Here is a 22,424-nt window from a genome sequence, read left to right as displayed (position 1 = left end):
GGACAATCTTACATTGCACTTTCCACTAGTTCCTCTGAATCTGGCTGACCACGTGAAAGCATAATTCCACGATTCATTTTGGCGGGGTCTAGAGCCCAGTTAGAGATCCCAATGAAGGCCACTCTTTCTGGAAATTGCTCTTCGGTGGCAATGATGTCATCAGTTGAGTTCACCCCATCTTCAAGAAGCGGATGAAGAGTTTTCAGGGGCATCAAAGGTGAGTCTTCAGCAAGGCCAACTTCGTCTAAGACCACAACTGACACATACTTGTCTGGGTTATTGGCTTTCTGTAGGTTGCAACAATTGCGAAAGGTTGCCATGATCCCTTCTGCAGTTGAGAGCGGACTGCACTGATAAGAAATCATCTGGACCTAGTCGAAAGTAGAATCATTTAAGCCGTTTCATCCGAAGGTGCTTTGTTAGCATAAATATTTCCCTCGGTGTTAATTGTTTCAAGACACTCTTTTTTAGTTATGGATACACCCAAAGCATGCATCATGTCGTTTAAAAATGAGCTTTATTTTCCTCAAGAACGAGCCATTACATAATTTTTGAAAAGGACAGCTTGAATATATATAATCAACTGCCCACCTGCTTAAACGTCTTGAAGAGATCAGATCTTGAGGCATCCCCAAGCATGTTGTCGGTTACGACAGTCTTGGCTAGTGACTTGGAGCTTCCCGGTTTACCGACGACAAACAGTGGAATCCTTAGCTCAATACATACCACCATCATGAACACATTTTCGCTCAATGCTGTATTTCGAGCAATGTTATCTCCAAGTTCTAGTTCATTCAACACTGCTTTTTGACAGCTGGGGAACGAAAAGTACAAAAAAAAAAAACCCACAAAGTAAGTCCGATCAAAGAAAAAAAGGAAAAAAACCCACCCGATCTCGAAAATGTTTGATGTTTGACAACATTACCTTGTGATTTCCTTCAGAATACGTTCATGTCCACCTGGCAGTTGACAGGGGTTTGCAAAGCTTTCAGCGACGGCTCTACGATATGGCTCTCTGTCCTGAAGGCGTGCGTGGTAACAAACGCCAAGGGAAAGCACAACTGCTCGGGTAACATCATCAAGAGGCTAAATCAAAATAAAACAAAATAAGTAGAGTAATATTCGATGCATCTTCTGAGCTATTGATTCATCATAGCATTTCTGAATGTCAAGTCTATGGGTGCTTGTTATGAAAATTCGTTTATTCTGATCTACAAAAAGTACAATAAGATGACCTTTCAAGCAATTGTCAGGACAATGGTGTTATTCCGTGATATAGAGACTAGGGTTGCTTAAACTAAACCACAGAGGAAATAGACCTTCACTTCGGTTTAAGAGGAAAAACCACAAATTTCTCTAAGGCGAAAAGCCAGACTGAGGATGGGTTATGCAATACTGCAGTCTGAAGGATCGCAAGAACAACACTAGTGGTGCTCTTAGACGATATTGAGATTTCATCAGAACTGAGTACCTGTTCCAATTCATCCTGCTCATACTCGTCATCGCTGTCGTCGTCTTCATCACTTTCTTCATCGGTATCATCATCCATTAGGGGATTGAGAGCATCACGGTGATTGTAAAACCAAACTATCACATTCATTGCACGTTCAACATCGCGAAGACTCACAAAACTGCACTCATCCTGTTCGGTTCGGTTTAGCGTAATTGTTTGAGTAGAGTCAGAAAAGATTTGCGTTAATTTAAAAGTAAAATTCCTACACTTCTTATTTATTTAAAATAAGTCGACGAGCCACTCCACCAAAAAATTTTTTAGAAAGCTTTACTTACCGTTTGGTCCCTCATGTAGCGCTGAGAAGCAGTAAGTACGGCTGTCAAAGCCTTCACCAGTGAGGCTTCTCCTGGAATTTTCTCTTCTTGTAAAACCTTATTTTAAAAGAAAGGTAAAGATTGATTCCTAAATTGACAGGTCTCTTGGTGTCGCTGATTTTTAATCTTCTTCCAAATGAAATCAAAGTCTTAAACTTTGATCTTCCATCTTGTACTCATCCAAAAAAGAAAAATTAACTCACAAATCTGGTGACAATTTGACGTATGTAAAGCTCCTCAATTTCAGGCTTAAGCTGACCAAAGTCCCATACCAACGGACACATGCTTTCTGGCAGTGCATGCACTCTGTACACCAGATGCCGAAGAGGAATGTGACCTTCAAGGTTAAAATGAAAGATTTGTGGGTCGTGGTCTTTCTCGGAAAAATCAGAAAATTAGCATTACAAAAATGAAGTGCTACAGACACATGACCCTAAGACGAGGGGAAAATCAATTTTAAATCCTTGGTGTTTATTTCCTACAGTAGAAAAAGGGTAAAATTCACAGCAATAAGCCCCCGTGCGTTAAGCTCCTCTTGTCCTGAAGAAACATCCCTGCCGAAAAATTTACCCCTATCTCAGTTGCATGTCGGTCTCCGCATCAACAAAGACTCAGATCAGATTTGAATTCACAATAACGCCATACCAAGGCGATCCCGCGTCTGTTGAGTGGTGACATGGTACCCCAGACCAGCTGACTCCAACTTGTGAATCATTTCGTCTGTATGCCTGCAAAACAAAAGGTAAGTTGCTGTTCTTAATTGTCTAAAAATCACCTCATAAGTGCCTAATACTAAAAATTCGCCAAATGTGTTCAACTTACTTTCTGTAAGGATTGCATGCTGCAATAAATTGTAATCTTTTAAGCCCAACTCCTATCTTTCTGCCGTTGACTCGGCGATCAACCATAACTTCCTTGATCATTCCCAAAGCATCAGTTGTATTAGCTTCGTCAAAGAACAACACCGTGTCGATGTTTAACGTTTCGTTCACCATAGCCATTGCCTCAGCCTCTTCCACTTTCTTCTCAATATCTTTGTAGGTAGTACCTCCATGAACCTATCGTTTAGATTGGGAAGGTGTTAATAAATAAGAAGATCACTTAAATAATTATTCAAACAGCAAATGAGAAAATCCGCAATCATTTCACATATTTTTTTTAACCATTTTAGAAAAGTTTAAAGCGGGAAAAAATGAACAATAATCCTCATTGCAACTGTGTAGAACAAAAACAAGTAGTTACTCATGACATACAAAGTAATGGTTGTGGATGAAATGAGATAAATTGTTGAGTGCATGAGCATGTACCTCTGATCGTGGCAGTAATCGAACAAAAAATTTTCAAAATCATACCAATAGCTTGGATGCAATAGACTTCAAAAGTGTATTCACGAGTAGACATACAAAGCTACAGAACAAGAACCTTTTTATTTCTTACCTTCATTAGCAGCATGTTTTTAGGTCCACCAGGCCCAGACTGTAAGCCACACATGTACCGAATAAGGCATGTTTTACCACAGCCGGTCTCACCCATGATGACAACTGGGATGCCACACCTTAGATTTATCATTTAATTTTAACAATGAAAGAACCATGTTAGAAACTGAAAATAGGTCTTAATAGTAAATGTCGTTGATGTAAAATGCCACAATCACAATTTTCGTCCGCTCAATCACCATTAATTTCCTAAAAGTTTTGAAAAGATATTCCAACATACATTAACCAAAAATTGCGTCCACTGCCATACCTAAAACGCATATGGATAGCTAAGATTTTCTTCAAGTTGTCTGTGGTGAGCTCGTACGACTCATCTGGATCATAAGGCCATTCGACACCCATTACACCGCAAAGTTTTTCGATTTTCTGTCCCCTGTAACAAGATAAATAGCAAGAGTATTTAAAGAAAGCGCCCAAGAACCCTTCGCTCCAAGGAAAAACACTCAGAAAAATAATTAATTATCTCTCCATTGGCTTTATTAAATAACGGAGAGCAACAGTAACCTCCAGCAAAGCTCATACAAACCCTTAAAAAATTAAAGGCCTAGGATATTTTACTATCAACTAAATAAACGCTAAATCAGCTTTACACTTACTTGCTCCAAGATTCATAGTTAGTTTGCATGTCAACTTTTTGAACATGGAGGCCGGTTCGCAAGTGCCTCGACATCAAGTTTGGCTGAATGATAACTTGACGATCCGGATCGATTAAGTTTCCATTTGGGTCAATGTGAAAGCCAACAAACGTCATGGTAATACGATCCTGGTTGAAGAAAATGTAGGGATGCGAACTGCCGAAAAAAGGAACGCGGTATTACTACTTAAATTCTACGATTGCTGCTTTCAGTGCACATTTGCAAGCCATTCTCTTGTGACCAAAAACTGTTCCCTAAACAATTTCTAACAGTATTACAGTGACGTCACCAGACCCACCCAGACAAAACTCTACTGACAGTGTCACTTTTGAATTCCGACGATTTGGATTAAAGTCAACATAATGAAAGGGTGAAAGGAATCATTAAGGCAGGAAAAAAAATAATGTGAAACCTAAAAAGGCAGTCAATTAACGTTCTCACTGTGCAGATGCAGTGTCACTCGTACGTACCTCGTCTCCCAGTGTCTTCTAAGACTAAACTGTGCGACTTCAACTGTTTCAGCTTCCACATCATCAACGACAGCACCGTCATCAAAGCGTGGAGTGTGATTGGTTTCTTCACATGTTTTCAGTGATGGTGTAGCAAAATCCTTTAAAGTAATAAGAGAAAAATATTTTCAGCAAGTTTGTCTGCTACAATAAACTGGTCTTCATTGAAATCACTTGTAGGTACTTTTTGTTCTTAGGGAAAAGGATGACATTTTTGTCTTCTCCTCTGTCTTTGTGAATGACTAGCCGGCAAGCGGATGCCTTGAAGAATGGATGAATGATATATCGATAAATGAAGAAACACACAAGAAAGAAAAAAGGTAGAAAATAAGGAAAGTTGTTTGTACGTGATTAAACAGCCATCTCGACAGAAGGAGGACGAAACAGCGAGAGAGAAGAGCATGATACAAAGATAAATGGACCAAAAAATTGTGTGAGAACTATTTTATGACCCTTTGCTGGCTTTATTTTAGCAATCGTCTGATGTAACTCGTGTAATGAATAAATGTCTTACCCGTGACATTAAGATCATAAAACGAACCACAAAACTTCTAAAACCCTCAAGAGTGTCCCCCACCAATTCCATGTTGCAGAACGAACTTTCTTCGCAGGATTGAAGCTGGGAGTTGAGAAAATTCACGAAGTGCCGTATCTCGGCCCATGAAGGGTTCTCGATACCACAATGTCTGTAAGTGGATTTGTTTGGAAAAAACATAGGATTATTTGAGTTCTTAACCACAGATAAACAGGCAAACCAGAAGCTCAAACCTGGAATGTTCCTCAAAAGAAACTTGAAAGTTATACACTAATGTTAGATATGGATCGAAAACTTGTCGATACAAAGTCTTACGAATATGTCAGTAGGGTTTTAAAGGTTTTGTAAACGTAATACGTTCGCTCTGTACATGAAAGGCAGTAATAAAGTCATACAGAAAAAAGCTTCGTCGTAAACGTCAAAATATATAATTAGAAAGGAAGTAGCAAGGTTATCTATTCCCTCTCAATGGTTTCATGTAAGTAACCAAAAGTTAATTTTCTATGGTTCAAAACTTTAATTCGATTCATTTAATCGAGAAAATAGGGCAAATTCCAGTAGAAATTCAAAATTGCACCAATCATATGAAAAGTATTGGTTTAATACAAGCGTTCATTTACATACTGTCGTTGTAATTTTTTTTACCTCCATTTACATGCACGTACATCAACACTCAAATAGAACAAACACAAAGAGTCTGATTGAAAGAAGGCACAACATCCAAGGAACCTTTATATCGTTATCAGAACGATTCTTCACCTGATGAGTATCTCTATACACTCTGTATGGTCGCCCATCACTTGGCTGGATACAAACCAAAAATGATCCAGAGTCTGACCGCCCGCTTCATACAACTTAAGGTACTGAAAGGCTCGCTGAACATTAGAACTTTTGAATTCAGCATTGTCAAACAAGGGGTTCAAACTGCTCTCTTCTGAAGAAGAAAAAATAGTATGCTTCCTTCTGTTTCACTCCGGTAGATCCGGCAAACATGGGTCAATGTCAGTTTTAAAACCCTTGAACTATATTACAACACAACCGTTAGGGATTTCAGGCCTACAACATATAAAATCAATTACGCCCGACTCTTGACACAATACAAATACCGTTTTCCAACCTGCTAGATTAGTTTGCAACTGATGTAATGTTTGCATCGGTGTTCCACACTGAATAGTGGGAAGAAGCCTGTAAAAGGGCTCTGCCGTGTCTTTCTTGGAGAGCTGTTAAGAAAAAGAACAGCATTCAAACTAATCCTAGATACTGTATTTGAAGTATTGCATCATGTCTTTTTTCTCGCTATGCCACTGACCTTAGTAGACATTCGTGGTCTCTTCGCAGTTTCGCGTACAGTCGGAGATACGCCGGAAGTAATTTCAATGACGTAGAGATCTGAGGAACGCCGCCTCCAGATCTGACCACTACTACTCTTCAAGGCACCAAGGATTAGGAGGTTGAAGAGAAGCGTGTCCAGACCACCTCTTATCTGTGGAAAAATCGTCTATCATTAATCAAGCTAAGAGTAACAATGATGAATCATCCAAAATCTTTCGACTGTAGGGAACCAAAATAGATTACCGAAGGATGTACATCAAAATGGAAAATCCGGGAAAGGGGCAAATCTGGAACAATAGTGTGAGGCAATAAAGACTCGACCACAACACGTTGGTGAACGATTGGTCCATAGATCGGTACACTGATGCAAAGTGGCACATCTGTACTCATGTCCCTTAGATAATCCATTACTGCATCATTATTTCGAAGTTCACCAAGACGCTGACTGAGTCGATAGACTGCTAAACTTTTCCCGGATCCAGCTCTTTCAGATGAAATAACTCTTACAGCAAGTCTGTGCAGAGAAGACATATTTTTGTCAGGTTAAGAGGCAGTAGAGAGTATTAAGTTCAAATCACCTTCATCAACCTGTAGCATTACTACTCTACCCGACCAAGACGTATTATAACATAACCTAAGTAAAGCGCGCGCTCTGATTGGTCAATTTAGCGTCCCCCATTTGCCCATGGGTGTACGCTGCTGACGTGAGCAAATGCAAAGACTATTTTTCCGCGCGCGCTTGTTTTTTTCTGGTCGCGCAAGATTTGTTAGATAAAAGGGAACTCTTTAGCAACAATGTATCAATGTTATGTTATAAAACAAATGGTAAACACCACAGCGTACACTATTGAGTTATGGATGCACGCGGGAGGTTGCTAAGCACTCAAGAAGCTAGAGTCGCTCTCGGCTATCGCCTCGAGCGACTCTTACGCTTCTTTCGTGCTTAGCAACCTCCCGCGTGCATCCATAACTCAATAGTGTACGCTGTGGTGTTTACCATTTGTTAAATTGTCGAGTCATCTAAGTGCAATGGATACGTCGTCTTAGCCATTATCGAAACCATAAAATGGTGGTAATAACTATGTCCTGGCCCAGAAGTCAATCTGATTTGTATACTTCAGCTCCATGTTCACGAACCACTATAAAGAGAACACATTTTTTCCGCGCCCTATAACGTGATAAAGCCACTTGGGATGTTGGGAGAACAAGACAAAAGCTTAAAGATCACGAGCCATCGGCTTCACGTTATATGGCCCAGAAAAAATGCGCTCTATTGCTTTTATGACATAACTAGTTACATGCTGGCTCTTGGAAACTGAATTGAGCAATTAGACGATGCAAACTGTGTTCATCATATTATAAAACTAATAAGAACTTTCTGTTACTATCAACGTGATGCATAAAAAAGGCTCTTAGAAATACCCTTCTCTGTCCAATGCAGCTGCAGGAATCCAAGGCAAGACTTGATCTCTGAAAGTCCCTCGTTGTTGAGAGCGTGGCTTAAGCTGTAGTTTCAGGTACTGCCTGATTTCTCTTGATGAACAACAGTGTGGAATAGTTCTTAGCCTATACTGATCTAGAGCTGCAGCCATGTGAGCTCTGTTTTCATTTTCGGAGCTACAGATTACCACAAGGGACAGGCCTGAAATAGAATTGATAACCAGTAATACAGATAAGTGGTTACAGTAAGAAAAATGTAAAGGAATACAACAAGATAGAGAAGTAGATGATTAAAATAGGAAAAAAAAGGACCACCTCGACAATCTAAGTTTTTACTCCGTGATACAATCTACGTGGGGATTTTCATCAATCTTCACTTTAAAAATTTGAAGTTTAAAAGAAAAACGAAGGACTTCCATACACGATTAGAAAGGGCAGCACCTTGAACAACATGGTTAATATAAGTACTTACCTTATTCACGTTGTTGACGATGGTTTGTCATTCTTTGCTGGGAACTGATATATCTCATTTTGTAAAAACAAATTTGCGGCTCAATTTAAAATAAGTGACAGAATCATGGGTTGCCAATTCGCTTGCAAAAACAAATGACGCTTTTATCTGGCGAGATCCTAAAGAAAAGTTCTCACCTTACGACGAAGCCACCTATGAGGCGTCAAATTGTACTTAGGATATGTGTGCACAATGCAGTGCATTTCGGTAGCGATTTGGTGGTGAAAGAACCACAACTAGACAGCAAACTTTTCTTATTACCTTCATTTTGACTGTATTGAGGTTCATGCAAAAGAACTTCTAGGACGTCAGAAGCTTTTTGAGAAACACCGTAGTCAAGACGGTCAACATTTACTAAACAAAACAACCTGCCATCGTGGTCTGCAAGGGATCTTCGCCACAGCAGCTCAATCTGAAAGCAAAGGGAAATCGCTGAAAGGTACAAGGTGCTTCAGAAAAGAACTCAATCAAACTTGACCTGTAATTGGCTGACTTGTAATCAGCAATATTTCATTATGAGTTACAGTTTCCATCAATCACCACTTCGCCTTGCGTGATAATATGCTCAACCGTGTTTTATCGCCAACATTGGTTCAGACTGCACTGCAACATTGTGAAATTTCTGAAAAACTTCCGGCCGACAACCTACCTCCTCTGCAGTTGTATCGGAAGTGCAAATCAAAACTTCCTCCGTTGTAGGTAGAGACTGCGAACTGTCATGCATGTATAAAGACAGTAAAGTTCCTAAAACATCATCTATGGAAGGATGAGGAAAAAGAAATGCATGACTTTGAGGTCAATAACAGAGCTGGAAAACAGGAAAAATTTCAGCATAGAGAAATGACAAAATGATCACAACTTTAATTAACATACCGCAAAATAGCATGAAGCGACGACACATTACCAAAGAAATAATAAAGGAATAGCTGACTTACAAATAAAAAATAGGCAGTATAAGACTGCATGTGGCAACTGATGTAGCACAATTTTAATAGAATTATAAAGAGCTCGAGGTTGTATAATGATGCAAGGAGATAGTTTTACAGAAGATTTTTCAAATGCAAACAAACAGAAAAATGCTCCCTCTTCGAAGAAAAGTTTTCATGATGCGCTGGTCACACCTTTCAAGATATTCCTGCAAGGAAAAAGCTTTTTTTTTTCATGCGCCATCCTGGAATTATTTTGAGACGTTTATTGTTTTGTGTAGTACTCTGAAACAAAGAATAAGTAGCACCGGGATATCGGGTCAAAATTGGGTCAAGATCGCAAGTGTATTGTTACCCTCACTCACGCACACACTCCAACTTGTCCTCCTACCTTTTGGAACAACAAAAAAATTTGGCTTTCCACGTTTCAGGTATCTTGGGATGAGCCTCCTTCCCCTTTTTGATCCTGCAATTGACGATGAACATTAGATTATTTAATGATAAAAATAATGATAATAATAAGGATATTGATTTGCGCAACTTAATAAGTGAATATGATCAAATGCGTATTTCATAATATTTTTAAAAAATATGAAAAAAAAAGGTAGAATAATAATTTTTAATTATTTTCATAAGCGCTCAGGTACTCTACCAGAACGGCCGTGGCTAAAACTTTTCATTAAAGGAAAAACGTTGCACAAAATCGGATCACTTCCGGCCGAAAGTTAATTTCGTGACGCTTTACCTGGTTTGTACCAATAGCAATTTCCTATTTTGGTGCACAATTATTAGTAAAAAGCACAATGGAGTAAGACTTCATTATGCACTTTGAAAACTAAAAAAAGAAATGACCTTGGGATGCTAGGTGAAGCAAAAGCTTCCCCAATTCATGAAGACTCAAAAACGTTCCTCCTGCTGTCTGATCGATAGTGTAACTAGCTTCCATGGGTTCTGAAAAATCTTCTTCCTCCGATGTCAGTTCCTTTTCTTGTTGGCTACATGGAAAAGAAAATAATATTAGCTGCATATTCAAGTGTACAATACCAAGTATAATGAAATGGCTCAGGATCATCAGTCACAAAAAATGATGAATGAGACTAAGAAATAATACTTACTCAGTTCTTCTTACAAAGGAGCAGATATCATTCTCTAGTTAAACTTTTTCCAAAATTATATTACAGAAACATATTTAAAGCTTTTTGCTAAGTCTAATCCTGATTATTCAATGATTTCTCAGATGAATCTTTCGTTTGCTTCCAGCTTCAATCAACTTAATTCGAGTGGCTATATTACGTACAGCGCTAAACTCCGAAGGCTCACCTCTCGTGCTCAGAGAATGTGGTGCTTTCTCTTTCTATGAGTCGCAAATAACTTGGATCACTCAAGGCCTCAGTGTACTTAGCCGCGATGAGATCTTTTTTTGCACCGTTTTTCACGCACCAAACGATGAGATCTGCCTCACTGGCATCTTTGCACGAAACCATCGCAGCCAAGGCAACTTCTTCGGAATAACCAAGCGACTCTAGCTTAACCACAAGTGACTGGAACATTTCTTGGTTTGAAGAAGGGACTGTCTTTACTATGGGAGGTCTGTCCATTTCTTCATCACGATTACGACTTATTCTGCTTGCACCATACGATCTGAGCAAATGCTGTCCACTTTCTTGAGCACAAATGCCACAAAATACAAGGGCAGACTTCAAAGTGGCTGGGTCGATACCAGGTAACACACTCTCCAAAAGGTTATACACCTCAAGAGGAATTCCATCCACTGCTTTGGGACCTCTTCCCTTTACTTCTGCCAATTTGTTTCGAAGGAAGAGCAACTGGCAAGTGGTGAAGTGATTTAATTCTCCATAGAGCAGTCGCTTGGCATGCAATTCTTGTTTCCATTCTCGAAGACACTGATCCATGCGTTCACTCTCATCCATTAGATCGTTTGTTAAAGAGCGGTTGGTAGAAAGCTTTGGCGAGCAATTAAATTTATGCTGCCACTTGAGATGACTTACTTCTCCAGCTTTGCAAAGAGAAATGTATACCGAGGCGAGACGATGGACACATTGTAGAATCTGTCAAGTGTTGGTGCAAAAATAAAATTAGAAATCACAATTCAAGTTCAATTTTAATAAATGTTATCCTTAGGTACTTTTTCTTTAGAACCAAATAGATTGTCCACACGATATTGGCAAAGTACAAAATTGCCTTTTAACCTAAGATTGCTTTCAAATAGTACTTCATTATCTAAAACAGAAAAAATATTCAAGATAAAAAAAAGACATAAGACACGTCAGAATAAACCAAACAGGAAAAAAATGGATATGGGTGAACAAAAATAACTCGGATGAAAGATGATGATATAAAATTCAAGCTTCACAAACCTCAACGCGGCCTCCTGAGAAGTTTTTAGAAAACCCGCCTGAAGATTATTAACCGAAGTAAGCTCTCGAAGAGATGTGCGAAAAAAAAGGAAATCGCCCTTGTGTTTTTTCTAAAATGTATTCTAGGTTTCAAAAATGTTCAGTGAAAACTTACATCCAAAAATCGGTCTACTTCTTCTTTCCCTTGTGACGCCTTGGCTGCAATAAGCATCAATTTGCTCTGTAAATCCTTTAGATCGTTCAGACTGTAAATCTTGCGGTCAACGTTGTCTTCAGCAGGCAACTGAAGTTTAATTACTTTGTCAGGTGTCAGTTGTTCCATTGCTGGTAATGCTGAGGTATCTCTATCTTGACATCCTATACAGTATACACCCTGTGCATTTATCTTCTCAGCTTCCATTAGGGATGACATGGCCACAGAACCATGAGATTTTTTGACACTTTTAATCCACTCAATCTGACGGCTGCTTTCTAGCTATAAAGGGTACAAAGTAAAATCGAATGGTAAAGATAGACACTTTCTGTATCATCGATGAGCTAGGTCATCTAGTTAGAGATAAAATCCTATCAACAGAGAGATTAATCTATGAAAATTGGATAAAATGCTCAGTTATAAAACAGTACTCAAAAATATAGTCATCACCATTCACCACTTCGGACTTGAGTTATTATTTCTACAAGAACATCAAAAGGCAACAAAACAAATATGCGCCTAATCTCAGTACACTCGCAACTCATGTAGTTGGTTAGTAAAGCGGATTCAGGTTTGAAAAATAACAACGACGGATTGACGGTTTTGGATCGGTGGATCGACGGGTTTGCATACCCCGATTCACATCCTTCTCTCGCCCTTTTTTGCGTAGTTAACAGGAAATGTTTATTACATGCCGCGCCGATAATGAAACTTAGCAACGAGTTTAGGCAAGGCAAGGATTGGTATAGGCTTTCACTTCAGAGATAAGCTCTCCGATTTTTGCGGTACCCATTATTACCAGTTTTTCAGGGAGCTTAGGGTCAGCATCCACTGCATTCCACACTGGCTCACAAATCTTCATCAAGCGTCTAAAGTTACACGAGGTTTTCAAGTCAAATATGAGGGGAGCAAATCCAAGGCAACTGGCGTGTAAACAGGTTATTCGAGCAGTTTCCATGTCTGTCTCTCCAGCTGAAATAATTGCCAAATCCACGAGCACCTTAAGCTCTTGAGGGCCTTCAAAAAGAAAATAAAGATGTCAACTTTTTGAGAGATATAAATGGATATACTTCACTTTTCGATTTCATTTCTTCTACTTTCCATGAAGATAACTCTCATTTTCATAATAACTCACATATTATTTCTTTTTATCGACGTTACACCAAGGCAAGTTTTTTTGAAAGACAGAAATTACTGACCTTACCAGTGTATAGATGATGTGGGAGATTTAAGAATTTGATCGTAGTTTACATGAGTTTGCTTCATCTGAACGGTATTCACACTTTAAAATGTAGTTGTAATAAAGAAGGAGTAAATGTTATATCTCACCGTTGATAGTATCCTTCAGCCATGAAATGAAGGGTTGACATTTGGACACAACATCGAGACAACGTGCACGGTCACTGGTTATTCCAGACAATAGCTTGCCAGTCCTCTCTAAGTCTTTGTTCATACTTTTCAAAGGGCGCTGTTTGAATTCATCGTTCACCTGAGGAGAGAAATGTTTCCGAGAAGACAATGTGAAGAAAAATCCCAACCAATTCTTCTAAGCCCTTGCGGAAACACACAACGTCTCCTTTGCAAATATCTCTAGCTTGAGACAGTTTGCAGCTAGTGCTACTTCATTATTTCCCACGTCAGTGACCGAGAATAGTGAAATGGGGTTTAGAAATTTCACAACCCATACCAAATCATAAGTGGTTTCAAGGAGAAGTTCAATGACGAAAAAAAAGGAAAAAGGCTTAATTTGTTACATCACTGGTAACTCGCTAGGATCTTGAAGGGTCGGACCAACTCACTTATGGGGTTTCAACTTAGCATGCAAAGGAGAGATAAAAGATAAAGAGGTGGTAAAATGATTATTTGGTGAGATGGAACAACGTCTACCTTCATAAGTTGTTGATCAATAGTCGCCTCTCTCTTTTTAAAATGTTTAAATTAAACTGTCGTTAAGCTAATGGTGTACCTCCAGTATCGCGGTTCGCTGCTGTCTAAGTCAAGGTAAGCACCTAGACACTCAAACTGCATTAAGCATTATTTCTAGATTTTTCTTCTTTGAGCATACCTGGTTGTACAGAACTTCCACGTCTTGAAAATCACCTTCAAGGCCATGAGCGACCTTGAATTTTAGGATAATCTCAGCAGCCTTGATGCAATTATGCAACTCGCTGTACTTCTGTATCTTCTCAATGTGCTGGTTGATTACTTCACCTAGAGCATGAACTTGGGCCCCACTCTGACTTGAGGTAATGAGTCTCATTTCTTTGTTAAGATCTCCGTACCTCTGACTGAATACCTTAAGCAACTTGTCTACCTCCTTAAATGAAATGTCACCACTAAGGAACCTTTGCTTCAAACTTAGCAGCTCCTCTTTTGATGGTGTCCAAACAAACTCCACAATTTCTTCAATGCTAAGTAAATTCTTTGGTTCTTCTCTCTGCCCAATCTTTGTGAGGGCTTTGCGCCCGTTTTCGACCCAAAATTGTCTTAGAAGAACACTGTCTGCTAGCTGAGTAAAGGAACTGATCATCGACTTCGCTTTTGAAGAAAGACCAAAGAACTTGACAAAGGATGACCTCTTGTCGCCAACAGTCACTGATTCTACAAGATCTTTGATGGGTCGACGAGACACATCCTCCACTGCCTTCCGTGACAACTTATGAACATCAACTACAAAGTCCAAAATATAACAATAACTTATTTTTCCTTATCAATAGGAGTGACTCCTTAAATGAGTAAAATGAGCCTCTTTCGTTACCTTGTTTAATAAGGGCGCACATCCTAATGAAGGAAGTAACCTTGTCTCGCTCATCCTGAAAAGCTTTCAATTCCTCACAACGCTGACGCAAAATTTGCCTAAAAAGAAATATCTTGCTTTCCTCCTTGTTAATCAGCTTATAAAGCTCCACAAATTGATCTGAATTGTCCCGAATTACCAGCAACATCTGAAATTCTACAGATCCATCTTTCAGGGTATTCACTGCAGCTTCAAAGGATGAGATAGCTAACATCAAAATTTCTTGTCCATCTTCTTTTAACACACTACGACAGTTGGATTCCACACCTGAGAAGCAGCCAACAAAGTCACACAACGCGGGTCATTTTTATAGGAAAATTCATTACTTGACGAGAAAATTCCGCATTTTATTACATCCATTTTGAAATCACTGGTGGTCCCCGTAATCTGATTGGCTCTAATTGGTGCGATTTATTCACGAATCGCACCATTTTTTGCTCAAAATCGCATCCTTTTACGCTTGACTGTGTTTTTGACACATGACGTCAAAGTCTTTCTGTTTTGCATACAAAATAAGATGTAAAAGCGTTTCCGGTTCCTCTTTTTATTTAAAAACTGGCTCAGTACTGCATCAATAAAATATTTGAATTGACCAAGTCCTGTATTTGGACGATTTCATAATGGATGTAATAAAGTGGTAATTGAACCTCGTGTCGCGCAATTTTGGTCTGAAATCATACTTGCGATTTCCAATCGAACTCGCGCTGCGCGCTCGTTCGCGTATTTTAGCCCTAACAATATACATGAAAAAATTTCTCAGTTCTGGTTGGTTAAGATGAATGCAGTCTTCAGTTAATTCAGTGCAGAAGAGAGTTAATTCAGTGCAGAAGAGGGTTAATTCAGTGCAGAGAAAGAAACAAACCAGACATTCTGATTGGTCAGAATGATTGGTCAATGTCAATGTCAAGGTCAATGTCAAGGTCAAAGTCAAGGTCAATGTCACTTGCAGGGTTTGAATAAATTATTTTTGCACCTGATACGCGCGCTTTTCTTCTGCGTAGTTATGAGAAGCTACCTCGTATTTTTTCATGTCTATTATTAATAGATAATCAAATGATTTTCTCATGCGATTTGGAAAATAAAAGCACTTGTAAATTTTTTCAAAGACCACAAACTGCACTCCCCCTACGGGCTCATGTAATTTTGTTGGTCTTTGAAAAAATTTACTCGTGCTTATTTATTCCAAATTGCACTCGAAATCATTTGATCACCTATACAAATTGCACTCCACTCAGTTCAATTACCATTGTAAATTGCAGGCGAAAACCGATATCGCGATGAGTGCGATAGCGGTTTTCAAGTGCAATTTAATGCGGAATTCATGAGTGAAGTAATGGATTTTCCTTGAATCGCATAACTGAATTTAAATGAGAAAAAAAGGAAACAGTATAAATTAAAATTGTTTACGTAGATGCGAAACAATATCATATAGCTTCGTTTTCAACTCGCAGTTCCACGCTTAATACCTCGCTTAGTTAACCAATCAGAATGCGAGATTTTATTCAAAGATGCGATTCTATTTAAAATCCCAGCAGCAATTAAATCTTGTTCTACACATAGTTTCAAGGTTTCGCAGTCGATATGCAAACGCATCATGAACTGACAGTTGAGTTATAAAATTGGACACACTTCACATGTGGGAATAGATAATGATAGAAGTTCAACATGTTTAAAACGCTAGATGCGACTATTTAGATGTTCAGGCTGTTGGGAAGCTTAAACGCGACCGCATCTAGAGGGTTTGATCGTGATATCGAAATATTATTTCAAAAATAAAGTGATAAAAAAACTAAGCCTTTTGGTATCACAAATTCTAAGTTGAGTCAACAGCATGAAAAAAGACCAATTACCGAATCTCTGAAAAAAGCCTGGCCATAATTTCCATGTCAGTACGTGCTTGAGTATGGCTTTGGGTGAGCATGGAACACCTCCTTGTTGCTTTGGCCAACTCCTTTTCAGCATTAGAGTAAGGAGATCGCCGCATTTCGAGGCTTGAGAGGACCGAAGCCCATCAGAAAGGTTCCTGAAAATATCTTCCCCCTCGCTTCCTCTCTAAATTACAGAATAAAACGTATGCTTCTCAGTAATATCAACCACAAGGAAGAAGCTGACCTAAAATTGAGCCAAATACTTTATCACATGGTATTTCAAAAACTGTCATCACCGTCAATTGATTTTTCTCCATACCTGAAGCATACTTTCAACCTTCCGGAAGGTTACTTCAGAAACCAAGTCTTGAACATGGTTGTGTTGGCTCACCACGTTAGCTTTGGTTAAAATTTCAACCAAATCATTACAATCACGCTACGAACAAATAAAAGGCGTTCAGTGTCAATTTGTCTCAATAAAGTATTGTGATCTATTGGAAGACAGACGAATAGATGACGTCACCATTAACAATTTTTTTCCCTCTGCATTATAAAAAATGATTAGGTTCCACGTTACCGCGGGTGTACAGCACTGAGCCACATAAGATGTAAAAATGTCGTGAGAGCATCAGTGACACCCGCTACGCCTCGTATGTCACTTGCCCTTACCACGAGAGGCTGACTGAACACAAACGAGTAATGACAAATGATTACGTCAACATTCGAATTCATCGACTTGCGAACCACGCGCAATGCTAAGATACAGCAGTAAGTACCTACGATGAGTGACTTTGGAAAGTTCGTTCACCTACTTAGAAGAGACTTCCCTCAACAATTTTCAACGATCACCGTCACTGTTAAAATGACTTAATCACGCTAAGTACCCAACAAACGAACCAAAGAGAACGACGTTATTGCCGACGGATCGGAAATGACTTATCATGACTGGCTTAAGCCACTAGAGTCTAGGGTTGTCGAAAATTTCCGTCATTACCACAAACAACTTGCTAAGACTACTCTCACTCGGACTTCCAGATTCGCGATCGGGTATAACCCCTCGATTCAACTACTTACTGAACAACCAAGCATTGTGCAATCTTCCTAAACAACTACATCGAAAGAATTCTTAAAAAAATGCACTGAATCAGTCAAACGGCTATAAAAGGTAAGGTAGAATAAAACTCATGTCTCCTTGCCAGTTCCAATCGCGTCTTCAATTTTGCAGACACACGGTCTCTCCAAATCTCTGCACACTCTTTGTTTGCCCACTCAAAACGCAGCAACTTCGTCCAAATCTAGGAAATGCAAAAATTGTAAGTACTCAATTCCGTCGACATCATCCGTAATATGTGTGGTTTCCAAAGACAATTGATATCAATACTATGCTTACAATCTCGTTGTAGAAAGTTAGGACCTTTGATTCACTCTTTGTTTGCGCTACTTTACCATAGAGCAAACTAAAGATATAAAGGATATCAATAAAAGGGCATAGGATAAGATCGACAGGGCGCCTATTTAAATAAATATTTTATGTCTCTAAAATCAAACTTAAGAAAAAACATAAGGACACTTCCTAGAAATGAAGGCCGACTGAAGGTTTTGAGAGACATTTCCTTATTTTTCCTATGATAAGGTGATTTGAAATGTGAAAGTACGTTACACAAATATAGAAAGAACTTATGTATTGAAGAAGTAAAAGTAAAATACAGAAATTAAAGGAAGAAAAAACACGCTGCGCTCATTAAAAAAAGATAAAACAGCAATTATTACGAGGAGCTCGCCTAAGCCCCTCCCCAAGTTATGTACTCGATTATGCACAGAACAGGATGCTTAATGCAATACGAGGAATGACCTCACTTAGGCACTGTTTACACGGACGCGGTTTCATTTGTAACCGTATCGGTTTCGATGTGGTTACGCCTTTCGTTTACACAGCGCCAGTCGAGTTCGTTATCAGAACCAAATCGTTCTGATAACGATTTCAAAAGTGGAGCGTTTTCAAAACGATACGGTTTCATTGGTCGTATAAACGAAAGGCGTAACCGCATCGAAATCGATGCGGTTAGAAATTAAACCGCGTCCGTGTAAACGGTACATTAATTACCTCCAACTCTTTGTTTGTCTCAGCTATATCATAGCAAGGAATTATACTCGTAAGCGTTTTATTCAACCATTTTTTTACAACTTCAAAACTGTCAACCACAACTCCCGTAATGTCTTTTGTCTTGTGTTTCTCTCCCTGCTCAGTACTCCTGCATAATACGGAGATCCAGATTTCGATGCTATGCAAACAGACACATAACAGATTAAAATCACAGTTAGAAGATACAGCTGCCAGAATCTGTAAGCAAGACAATACAGAGAGACTGGCTTCTTGCTTCGACTTGGCTTGATCATCACTGGCAGTGGATCTAATCGAAAGGTAAGAAGGAAAACATCATTGAGAAAAAATTCAGTACAGGAAGCCTGCACGAATGGTACATTTTCTGATAACACAAGGAAAGAAGGGAAAGATACACCAAAGAAATCGATCTGGTTGACTGATCAAAGGTATAAAAAGGGTAAGTTTCTAAAGAAACTATGGTGCTGCGTCGGTGGGGGTAACAAAGTAATTTGGTAATATCAACTAAGTTGAAATTGTAAATTGACCACCGTAAAGAGTAAAAAGCTGACGTTTCGAACGTTAGCCCCTCGTCAGAGCGAAATGCCCTTCGTCATTTCGCTCTGACGAAGGACAAACGCTCGAAACGTCAGCTTATTACTATTTACGGTGGCGGCTAATTTACAATTTCAACTTAGCTGATATTACCAAATGATCACAGGTATGTTACAGACTAAAATTACATCAGCTTTTGCATAAAGTATATAATCATCACAAATGTAAGCAAAAGCAGTTTTAGAATCGTGTCAAAATAAAAAGATTGGCTTAATTCCGAAAAAAAGGTCATCACAAGGCGAAATACGCAAGTTTCAACCTTTCAAACGCTCTAGTGAAAGAAATCATGGTAACTACAAAGGAAGAAGTTATACTCTACATCGGGTATTCAGGTACATTCGTTTTCCTCGTTGCCATGTTCCCACCAATAACGTAGCTCCATTCTCTGCCTTTAAAAGCACACACAACCCACAATTCCTCTATTCGCTCCAACGAAGGGCTAACGCTCGAAACGTCAGCTTTTGTAATCGTTACGGTGGCCAATTTACCACTTCAACTTTGTTGATATATCCAAATTATTACATTTGATGACGACGGGTTGCTAATCCCAATAAGCCGGAAAGTCACGATATGGCCCATTACTGAGTGGGATTGGGGATAATTGGGGATAATTGGGACATACATGGAACAAATTTGATAATGAGATGTGGTCTCTTACGGTTTTGTCTTGATGTCAGAAGTTGTCTTGACACTCTTCTCAATCATTTTCAAGCTGAACGCAACCGCATTCCTCTAGATATAAAAAAAAATCAACAGAATTGTGAAATTAACAACTCAATTGTCATAAAGGAGTACTATGCTACTACAACCATAAAAATATTTTCTCTTCCATAAAAAAGTAATAACGAAGTTATAACACAGACCAATCAACTTGACTGTTTGAAAAATATCTTCAAATCTGCTAAAAGCTCGACTATGTAAATTGCATGCCTGTCATGTCATTAATTATTACACGACTCGGGCAGTCAGAGGGCCAATAACTAAAATCAACCGATCAAAATGCTCTATTGCCGGTCAATATTCTCTCAGTATTGGACCGGGCACTGTCCCGAATAGTCCCGAATGATACTGAACTCGTGTCCCTTTGAACTTCAGTCGTATAATACATCTCTTATTAACCAAGCTTGCTCGGGACCGTACTGGAAGAATATCGGCCCTCGGTCTTTTTTGTACGGACCTCGCTGCGCACGGTCCGTACTGTCAAGAAGTCTGGCCGATACTCTCCCAGTACGGTCCTCGCGCTTGGTTAATAAGATATATGTATTACTCCCCTTCTGTCCATAGTCTGTTTGCACAATTAGGAGTTAATTGAAAACGCATTGCTGGAATGTTGTTCTTTTTTTCCTTTAAGTATCTATGAAGTAGACTTGCTTCAGATACGTATTGAATCGGTGTCGTTGTAGTGAGGAAACAATTTCAAAAGTTAGTTTGCAACTTACGTCTTCCAAGATGGTAATATAACAAGAAAAAGAAAACCAAACCAAGGTTCTTAATTAAATTAATTTGTACTTTTGAAATGCAAAGGTTTCGCATTTTTCTTAGTAATTAAGGTCAAGACAAGCAGTTTAAGAGAATTGTACAACACCGGTATACATATGTACCTCTTCTTCATTTAGGTATGTTTTCTCTGACAAAATTCTTGCTAGGGTGGTACAGATCTCAAATGGTGCAAACATTTCAGAGGACGCTACTCTCCCAAATTCACTACAAGGAACCACAAGGAGAAAAGTCCTTCTGAACAGAGGATCCAGTGTAAACAGAGGACTCAGTAAATCTATCCACTTTGAGGGGCACCTGAGACAATTAAAAAGAGAAGTAACAGAAAAAAACCTGTATCAATACTTATTTAGACAAGTATAATAAAAGGAATGACACATTTTAAGGTCTACTTTTCCAATACACTGCTGTTATGACCAGTCTCATCTATCTTTGAAGATTTAAGTCCTCAAAGACACATCGAAAAACAAAAAATTTTGATCACTGTATGAAAACTCATACGCAGGGAAATCTTACTTAAACTTTACAAAGCGTATAATTTACCCATTTTTATTATTGGTCTTCTTTCTGGCATTTTTGTGGATCGCGCGATGCTGATAAGCTTGACTGAGCACTTAATAAAATAATACTTAGATCTATACTTGGATATTACTTGTCTCCATACACCACTCTTCTTTCAAAAGTCAACTCTGCTTCGTTGTGTAACAAACGAGTTCAGAATTTCCTCATACTGCTATATAAGAGTTTGTTTTTCACCAATTTTCCTGTTTATACGAAGAATATGTTTTTCACTCCGGCCCTCTTCCTATAATCTTCGGAGCAACTACATTCTTTCACTTAGTAAACCTAAAACAACTACCTATGGCCTTAACTCCTTTTCTTACTTTTCAGCTAAGCAGTGGAATGCACTACCAAACTTAATTCGTACTAGTTTCTTTGCCCACTTTAAAACCAAATTACAGGATGTTAGCTTCGTGTACTTAAACTTAAGATTGACAATTTGTAAATAATATTTTCTTTTCTTTACTTTTATGTATTTATTATTATCATTATTACCATTATTTTGTATATATATATATTTATATATTACTTTTTTAATGTAATCTTAGCTCGAAAATATTAGCTCGTTAGCTTCTCTAAAATTCGAGTATAAATAAAGTTTGTGTATGTATGTATGTCAACTTCTCCAATTAAATTGCGAACGAAAAACTGTTAAAAACACTTCAATTGACGAAAACCGACACAGTTTTTAAAGACTCTAACTTTACTTTACTGGCTTGCTTACTTGTTCATTACAATTAGGTACAACTTTAAAATTACATCGTGCTGCTTGACGTTTCGTTTCTACAAATTAGAACCGCAGCAGCCACAGAAGTACAGCCCAAGGGACGATCATATCCCGAGAAAGTCCACAATGATCATCTCTCGTCCGCAAGTCGAACGAAAACGTTACTCTTCGATAAAAAAGGATGAAAATACCTGTCCCCTGTAAAAGACCTTTCTCTCACAGCTTTTGTTTCAAATCCATTAGCTCCCCACCATGTGTCATCTTTTTCCTTAGGTTTCTCCATGAGTAATACAGAGCTGTCAAAAGGTGCACATTCTTGAATAAGAAAATGGACCAGAGGTACAGCAAACAACCAGTCATGGAGATCACGATGAGTCTTGCTCACATGTCTGCAAATGGCTTGAATGGCTTCACCGATATTCCTACACACAAAAAAAAAAAAAGAAAAGAAAAGAAAACGTCCTTATTACTGTTTG

General features: G+C 38.7%; 1 protein-coding gene across 4 annotated transcripts in view; it reads right to left on the bottom strand.

Annotated features, from left to right (window-relative positions):
- LOC111324506 (E3 ubiquitin-protein ligase rnf213-alpha) overlaps positions 1-22,424 on the bottom strand; it is an 82,290-nt gene that overhangs the window by 32,698 nt on the left and 27,168 nt on the right. For all 4 annotated transcript variants that reach the window (XM_088757406.1, XM_088757403.1, XM_088757405.1 and 1 more), the window contains 35 exons: positions 22,140-22,370; positions 20,765-20,957; positions 19,822-19,895; positions 18,552-18,858; positions 17,644-17,742; positions 16,767-16,883; positions 16,430-16,631; positions 14,541-14,846; positions 13,848-14,452; positions 13,112-13,271; positions 12,582-12,799; positions 11,744-12,064; positions 10,532-11,280; positions 10,064-10,206; positions 9,603-9,677; positions 8,935-9,041; positions 8,547-8,697; positions 7,757-7,976; positions 6,578-6,848; positions 6,312-6,485; positions 6,120-6,222; positions 5,762-5,936; positions 4,982-5,153; positions 4,429-4,568; positions 3,920-4,114; positions 3,574-3,696; positions 3,265-3,382; positions 2,650-2,885; positions 2,473-2,555; positions 2,031-2,164; positions 1,789-1,884; positions 1,472-1,642; positions 926-1,086; positions 592-814; positions 13-371 (listed from right to left, as the gene is read on the bottom strand). In XM_088757406.1, coding sequence (XP_088613532.1) covers positions 13-371; positions 592-814; positions 926-1,086; positions 1,472-1,642; positions 1,789-1,884; positions 2,031-2,164; positions 2,473-2,555; positions 2,650-2,885; positions 3,265-3,382; positions 3,574-3,696; positions 3,920-4,114; positions 4,429-4,568; positions 4,982-5,153; positions 5,762-5,936; positions 6,120-6,222; positions 6,312-6,485; positions 6,578-6,848; positions 7,757-7,976; positions 8,547-8,697; positions 8,935-9,041; positions 9,603-9,677; positions 10,064-10,206; positions 10,532-11,280; positions 11,744-12,064; positions 12,582-12,799; positions 13,112-13,271; positions 13,848-14,452; positions 14,541-14,846; positions 16,430-16,631; positions 16,767-16,883; positions 17,644-17,742; positions 18,552-18,858; positions 19,822-19,895; positions 20,765-20,957; positions 22,140-22,370 — 7,212 coding nt within the window. The remainder of the gene's footprint in view (positions 1-12; positions 372-591; positions 815-925; positions 1,087-1,471; positions 1,643-1,788; positions 1,885-2,030; positions 2,165-2,472; positions 2,556-2,649; positions 2,886-3,264; positions 3,383-3,573; positions 3,697-3,919; positions 4,115-4,428; positions 4,569-4,981; positions 5,154-5,761; positions 5,937-6,119; positions 6,223-6,311; positions 6,486-6,577; positions 6,849-7,756; positions 7,977-8,546; positions 8,698-8,934; positions 9,042-9,602; positions 9,678-10,063; positions 10,207-10,531; positions 11,281-11,743; positions 12,065-12,581; positions 12,800-13,111; positions 13,272-13,847; positions 14,453-14,540; positions 14,847-16,429; positions 16,632-16,766; positions 16,884-17,643; positions 17,743-18,551; positions 18,859-19,821; positions 19,896-20,764; positions 20,958-22,139; positions 22,371-22,424) is intronic.

Source organism: Stylophora pistillata, chromosome 4, assembly GCF_964205215.1.
Source record: "Stylophora pistillata chromosome 4, jaStyPist1.2, whole genome shotgun sequence".
Taxonomy (NCBI): domain Eukaryota; kingdom Metazoa; phylum Cnidaria; class Anthozoa; order Scleractinia; family Pocilloporidae; genus Stylophora; species Stylophora pistillata.
This window is presented reverse-complemented; position numbering and strand designations above follow the sequence as displayed.